This window comes from Pseudochaenichthys georgianus, chromosome 23 (genome assembly GCF_902827115.2).
Source record: "Pseudochaenichthys georgianus chromosome 23, fPseGeo1.2, whole genome shotgun sequence".
Lineage (NCBI taxonomy): Eukaryota > Metazoa > Chordata > Actinopteri > Perciformes > Channichthyidae > Pseudochaenichthys > Pseudochaenichthys georgianus.
The window spans coordinates 23,776,860-23,784,700 of NC_047525.1; the positions used below are offsets into that span (position 1 = coordinate 23,776,860).

General features: G+C 39.1%; 1 protein-coding gene across 1 annotated transcript; it reads left to right on the top strand.

Moving 5' to 3' along the window:
- The first annotated feature begins 236 nt into the window (after window positions 1-236).
- LOC117468323 (uncharacterized) lies at window positions 237-7,328 on the top strand. Its single transcript, XM_034112385.1, has 7 exons — window positions 237-381; window positions 1,802-1,909; window positions 2,009-2,065; window positions 2,157-2,315; window positions 2,453-2,612; window positions 4,104-4,204; window positions 5,455-7,328. The coding sequence occupies exons 1-7, from the start codon at window positions 370-372 to the stop codon at window positions 5,608-5,610; spliced, it is 753 nt and encodes a 250-aa protein (XP_033968276.1). The 5' UTR covers window positions 237-369; the 3' UTR covers window positions 5,611-7,328.
- Window positions 7,329-7,841: the final 513 nt, after the last annotated feature.

The following is a 7,841-nucleotide window of genomic DNA, read 5'->3' on the forward strand; positions in this document are numbered from 1 at the left end:
CACGTAGTAGTTTTGGGAGTAACCTTGACTTATTCTAAACAGAATATTCCCTCCGGAGAACAGGCGCCCACTTTCTCCTGACGGACACACTGATACGTAGGAGTTTATGGAAAAAGTCTGAGACAGATGCAGTGTGTGACACGGTGACTCAGCCTGTAGGCGGCCTCTCCGCCGCGTCAGAACACTTCTCCAATCTGTCTGGAGCGAGAGCAGACTGCAGTTTCACTAGGCGCTCGGACATCACACACACATGTACATGTACATATACACACACACACACACAAACACACACACTATGAGCTCTGTCTCTTAACTGGAAACACTTCATTTCATGCCTTGGATTTAAGCAACCACGGATTCTTGCTCCATATGAGGAAGAAAGTAAGTATCATTTATTTCTCTTACAGAAACAGTTTGTTGTAAAAGTGTATTCAGTGATGAAGCTGTATTATATGGTTAAATAACAGAGAGAGATGTATGTTTGTATATTCTTCTTTATTCTTACAATATATTACTGTACAATCAGAAAAATGTGTTTCTTTTTTCAGTGTTGAATACATCGTAGTGAAAAATGTGTGAATTTAAGACATAAATACATCAGTGCTTTAATATTTCCATTGCAGGTCTCCCTTGAAAAAGAGATCTATGATCTCAATGGGACCAATCTGGTTAAATAAAGGTTTGAAATGAAATGAAAATAGTATCTAAACATGCAGTGTAAAAAATAAGAATAACTCCACTGACAAAACCTCAGTATTTCTTTTAAAAGTGATACATGTGTATTTAAGATATAAATACATCAGTTCTAAACGTGTAAAGAGGTCTACAGTCACTGCTGGTGTTGTAATAATAATAATAATGCATTTAATTTATATAGCGCTTTTCGAAACACACAAAGACACTTTACCACACAGTCGCACAAACAGCAGACAGTATTCTCCTGAAAGGAGAAGAAAAGAGAAACGATTGACTTTGACTCAATATATTGAACAGAAGAGATTGTGCGTTCGCAGACGTCCATCTGCACATTCATTTGACAAGGATGAAAAAATCCTTTGAAGCCAACACTCGCTCTGGCAACTTTGAAGTGTGATTCATCAGATTCAACCTCATTGCATGCTTTTTGCATTTGATATCTTAAAGTCTTTCAAGTGGCAAATCGTCAAAGCAGAAAAAAACGTCTGTGCATAATCCTGCAGTGTCTTATTATTTGATTATCATTCAGGCGTGAAATGAATCCACGGTCTAAATAGTTTTTATTTTGGACTAGGGTTGTAACTAACTATTATGTATTTTATCAGTTTCATTGATGATTCCTTTGCTTTAGCTTTTTTTGCTTTAAAAATTCAAAAAACAAGTGTATTACCTTTGGACACATGTATTTACAGGTAGCTAGTCTCGTTCAGAAATGAAAAGCAGAGAATTTGGTATAATTTGAAAGTCCCTGAGTCCTTGAAAACAAAGTAAAACTATACTACAGTATATCGAATCCTGTTTGAGTAAGAAATTGTCCTTTTTTGTTTTTTTTACACATAATATATGACATTATTTGCACGTGTTTTCATATACCGGGCGTTCATGTTGTAATGGAAATGATAATCATCAAAGAGTTGACTGCTATGATGTTGTGTATATACAAATATTATGTAATCCTTAAATGTCAAAAGAAATTACTCACAATAAGGTTAGTTGAAAGCAATAATATTAACCTATTATTTAACCTTATTGTGTTGACATAAAACGTTAAATTAAAGTCAACCGTTCCGTTTTTTCAGAGCATTAATTTTCTTCTGTCTTTTAGATCTTGAAAGCACCTTGTCTCCTCTTGAGTCTGTTCACAAGTTTAAATCTCTGCTCCGGAAAATTTGGGACGCCGATTACTGACGATGTGAACAAGCTGTCATTATTGGTGAGTTAATACAGGGTTGATGCATATCCCATACATTCATACATGTGTCTAGTGTTTGTATTTAACCCCACACACATCTTCTCATCTTCTCCGCTGTAGAAGCAGAATATCCCCTCTGATTATGAGATTCCTGTTAGCTACATTCCCAAAGAAGTGGTGAGTATAAGGAGGTGAAAGAAGGAATAACGTCAAACAGATTATTAATGATTGAACAAACAGTGATAATTTCTTTGGTACACATCTGCAGGCTGGCACGTGCTGGGTCGTGTTGAACATCTATCCTTTGGAGCAGAGTCTAAGGAAGCTAGCCAACATGTTTGGCACCATTTCCTCCAATAAAGAAAACATAGTCGTCTTCATTGCGATGCTGAAGAATTTACGCTTCACCTTTGACCACGAGGAGCTCGTAAGTAATTGGATAGGATTGAGCAACTTGGGCTCGGTTTTAGGAAGTCATATTTTGCACATTCAGGGTCTGTTTCGCACATATAATTACATCATTGAGGTTTATCAGAGCTGCTTGTTGTGCTGTTGATCCCCCAGGAAACTGCGATGCAACTCTTCCAGTGTCACTATCAGGAAGGGAGCTTGACGTCGGGCCTTTACTTTGACTACATCAAAGACGTCTTACATGCGGCCTCCAAAGGAACATCTGGTTTCTCGTGCAAGCCACCACCATGCCTTACATCACAACAAATACCAGGTACGGTCATGCATTTGCATTTTACATTACATTGCATTTAGCTGACGCTTTTATCCAAAGCGACTCACAATAAGTGCGTTCGACCAACAAAATACAAACTTGAAGAAAACAGAATCATAAAGTACATCAGGTTTCATAGAGCAAAAACATTTCAAGTGCTACTCAACTGGCTTTAGGTAAGCCATCCCTTTATTAGTATATAAGTGCTTTGTTAATAGTTCTATCGCTCGAAGTGGAGTGGAAAGAGATGAGTTTTCAGTCTGGAAGGTGTGTAAGCTATCTGCCGTCCTGATGTCAATGGGGAGCTAATTCCACCATCTTGGAGCCAGGACAGCAAACCCACGTGTTTTTGCTGATTGCTGATGCCTTTGTAATGGCTTCCTCAACCACTAAAGAAGCTTAGTGGCCTATTTGTTGGCAGATATTGATTCTGTGGTCAAGAAAACACAACTGGGGATAGGAACCGGATATGTACGCTAACCCTGAACACACAGGTAATTAAGCGGTTATAGAGGGTCATAAAAGCCTGCTAAGTGTGCTTTTGCATGCATTTGTCAACGTGAGTCTTTTTGAGAGACAGCACTTGAATCCTTGATGCTAGTTCAATAAATAAGCATGAAGATGATTAGCAACCTGTTTCTGATTTGTAAGCAATCTTTCACACACACATACGGGTATTGGGCCGACACCGTACTTCAGGTATCTGCCATTTTACGCGAGGTGCAAGCAGCCGTACACCGTCTAGGTGTTGCTAAGCTTCCTGTACTGAATATCATAATCTATTGCTTTAATCAATATCTAGTCAACTCTAAAATACCACATGCATTGGCATGATAATATTATTGTGACAAGTGGGGTATTCCCCTGGTGTTTCCAGAAATTAGACGTAGATGCAGCCAACATCGACGAAGGCCACTTTCGAGGGTCGTTTTTCCATACATCTGCAGGCAGTCTGTAAGGGCAATCCGACAACCCACACAGCTCTAGTTCACGCTGGTAACGACCAGAGCACACCCCTCAAGTCCAGAGATGTAATCCGAAGACATGCAGCGATTTCTTAGGGCGTTAATTCAGAAAAAAAAACGAGTGCGCTCTGCCTGGCTACGTTAGCTAGCTGTTTACATTTGCACCTCCAGGATATTTGCACCTCCAGGAAAATGGCGTATTTATATATATATGGCGTGCGTTGCATTGTGGGTAGCTCGTGACGTCACTGTGTGTGAAAGAATACCTGTGTACCCAGGGAAACGTCAGAGAATTAATGAATGAATGTCTATATTTATATATCATTTGCCAAGACTTGGAAGGAAAGGGGTAATGTATGTATGTGTGAGCAATAACGTGTATATTTGAGTGGACTGTAAACGGAGGCGGGTGTGATTTGTGTATGTACATCTTCATGTCTGTTGTGGAATAAAAAAAAGTTTAAAAAAAAGAAAAGATGATTGGCATAGTCAGGATCAGATTTCTAAATATATTATCTTGTTCCAGGTGGTCAGCGGGAGGGTCGTAAGTACAGCTGGTCCAAGAGATATCCACTGCTTCTGACACTCATCCCCTTCACAGCTTGTCTTGTCATCATAGTGTGGCTGGTGAGTAATTATTCGGAGTGGATTAGCTACTTTATGAAACGTGAAAATTAGTTTTCACTTTGTATGATAGATAAATATACAATACATAGACACATGTGTGAAAACAAGTAATTGACCAGCATGAGGTCATTACTAAGACAGCGAAGATGGTAAAGATCCCGGCTAAACATCAGCATGATAGCATTGTTTGTGTGAACATGTTAGCATGCTGATGTTAGCATTTAGCTCGAAGCACTGCTGCACCACAGAGATGCTACCATGGCTGTAGACATTATATTATTAAATTCCATCGCATTTAGCTGACACTTTTATCCAAAGCAACGTGCAATAAGTAAACCAAAGTAGACCAAAGATGGCATGTAAGAAGTAGAAGTAGGTTGTAGCCATGTTGTGGTTTTTTGCCACCAAAAGCCTCACAGAGAGTGGAGCTAAGTTAAGCTAAATGCTAAAAGAAAAGCAATTGGCAAGTAAAATAAGGACACATAACCAAAGTGAAAGCATTTTAAGTTACAGGGGAAAACACAACACCATAAAGCAACCGGGAAAACACAAGTTAGCCATTAAACATATGCTTTCTATTTTATTATAAATTGGACTAAGAAACAAAAATCATGCATCAATACATACTCCATGCTGTATGGAATAAACTAGCGTCGGAAATAATTATTTTTCTCCTTTACAGAGAAAATTGGAATGCAGTTATTACACTCGAGACGGATGATTGCATGCATGTATAAAAGGGTGATAATGTGAAACTCAAGGACTGAATAGATTCTATACCACAAGGAGCACTTTCGCTTTGGACTTCCGGCTCTTGATTCCGCTGGGAGCCATTTCACAATTAGTTATTTATAGAGGGCCATATCCTGGTGTTATATAACAGACGGAATATACCTCAAATTATAGTGGTTATCCTGTTGTTGTTTTATTAAAAGAAACGTAGGCGCCTCCATCTAAACATACATGGTAGAAAATATTCCATTAACAACATTCACTCTAATCTCTTTGGGTTACCGTGGTTCGCCCTAATTAATCCTTCATGATAATGTGCCTTCATTTTGGTGAGCCCTTCCAGGAAGGCGATTCCTGGTAAGTTAACATCATGAAATATTCAGCAGTACTTTGAGAACTCATCATTACCTAAAGTGATGATATCCGCTTTGGAAATGTATTATTTGTCATAGAAAACAGGAACGGAAAACACTTTTGAGACGGCGAGTCTTACTTTCTCTTTCTCTTTTAACTTTCAGGTCAAGTCTAGGAAGCTATTACCAGTTTGCAACACTGACAATAGCCAAATGGCCCCTTCTGACACGCTCTCAACCGTGTCTATCTCCATCCCACTTCAAACACTCACCCACGCCGCTGACACTCAGCCGGTGGGGGAGGCACACGAGAGCGGATGAAGCATGATTAATAGAGAAGGGAAATCTGCAACACAGAATAACAACTCACTCTCCAGGTTCTTCTGTTAGTGCCAGGAGCCTTCTGGATAAACAAGTGGTTTTTTCTGACACTGCTGATACTCATCTGAGTGCACGGACTACGAGAGACGACTCACCTGCTGTGAAAGCGGGTGTGTCACAAAATATTCCCCCAAGCACTTCTGGCACTTAACTATCCCAAGAGGTTTTTGGGAGCAGCGGAAGAACGCCCTACACACTGGCTGGCTGTGATCCAAAATGGCTGGTGAAGTACATTAGTTGTCTTGTCTTGGCCAGTGTTTAACAGCTTTTTATTTTTTATTACTGCCTCGTGTCAATTCAGCGTGTTGCCATGCTCCAGTGTTGAGCTATCCGCGGAGGCTTGAATCAAACGCTTTGTTTGGCGGAAGTCTTTACCTGTTGAGATGGGACTCCTGTCATCAATTTGTTTGCTGTTTCCAAGACTCCCCGAATCCCACCTGCTCGACGTACATGATGCACATGCCTATCAATACTGCCTTTTGGTAAAGCATCAGATGTAAAAAGGGGAATCAAAGAGCAGCTTGTCTTGTTGACTTGTTGACTTTATTCCGATTTGTCAAATTACAACTATAGTCACGAACAACAGGCCGAGCACTTTGACAAGCGCTCTGCTTTGTGTATCAAAGATCTGACCAGATGGTGGATAGCCATCGCCAGAGGCTCTTTGAATCCCTTCATTGTATTTCAAAGCTGTTGCCCAGTGATCTATCGCTGCTGCCCGGGCACAGTCAGTGTGTTTTTAAAGCCTTATTCACTGAGTCAATCATGTTCAGTCATGAGAACATGACTTACCCGAGTGTGGGCGCTGTTGTGGTGCATGTGTCAGAGGGAGGGGGAGAGACAGGACAGACAGGACGGGGGAAAGTGAGGGAGATATGGATGGATAGATGGACGGTCGGATGAGCTCAGGGAGAAGCATAAGGAGGGCTTGTTCTCGCCACAAAAGAACTGGCCGTAGGCTGGAGGAAATGCCAGTTACAAACGCGACTGATGTCGGCAGACCCGTATGAGTCGACAGGCAAAGAATCTCCAGACCACAAACGCTTTGTAGCCTCAAGTACAGAGGATGGTCAGTATCTGAATGACAGTTTTCTGTACTCGTATGATTTACTGCCGAGACACGTCAATGAAATATGGGAAGATATACCTTTATTAAAAATGTAGTACATGAGGTCTACAACAATTGTTTTTCTCTGGTGACCAAATTGCATACTTTTCTTTTTTTTATTCGGTGGAAATGTGCATTTGTATTGTATGAGATGTTTAAGTTATTTTGTTACAAGTAAAAAAATATTTAATGATGTTTTTATTGTAATTTTGCAAATGGAAAATAGACCAAGTAATGAATGTATACAGGGTTTGACAAAATACTGTGAACATTATATTATTATTATAAGTAACTAAATGAACATTATAATCTGCTACTGTAGATGGAACGGATTATAATGACCATTTGGCCCGTTTTACTAAATGTTTACAATATTTGTTCGACCCAATTATCAGTGTTACTGTATATGTATTTTCTGTGACAATGTCAAAAATATATATATATATTGGTACATCATATTATTGTTGTCTGCAAAATAATGATGCATTTTTTTATTGCCATAGTTGTTGATTGCACAAATGACAATAGCATCAATAAAATGTGTTGGTGATTCAATTTGTAATAATTAAACCGCAGGTATGTTTGTTATGCAACATGAGCAATGATGGATATTGTCGTATTGTCAGGAGGCGTGTGGTGCAGAGGCCTAGTGCGTTGGTGTTCGGATCAGGTGGTCACAGGTTCAAACCATGTGGCGATTGTCCACAGTATTGAGTATGTAAGTTGCTTTGGATAGAAAAAGTCTAACAAGTGACATGTAATGTAATGTCTTTTAACTATACATCAGAATCGGTTTTATTAGCAAGTTACACATACGAGGTATTTGCTTTGGTGGCGCATACGAATACACAGAAAGAAGGATATGTAGCAAACAATCTAATACAAATCTAATACATCTAAATCTAATAAAAAATAATAAAAACAGTACTATTATAAAACAATGTTAAGACTATTGTAAAACATCCAAAATAAAGACAATATTTACACAACATATGTCATAAACTGAGTACAGTCAAATATAATACAATATGACACTATATACTATATTGAAAGTGGAGAAATG

Bases quoted from the DNA above. Each gene is read 5' to 3' on its own strand.
- LOC117468323 (XM_034112385.1), top strand. The intron at 2,066-2,156 runs GTGAGTATAAGG...ACACATCTGCAG, and splicing joins GCTACATTCCCAAAGAAGTG to GCTGGCACGTGCTGGGTCGT. The intron at 2,613-4,103 runs GTACGGTCATGC...ATCTTGTTCCAG, and splicing joins TACATCACAACAAATACCAG to GTGGTCAGCGGGAGGGTCGT.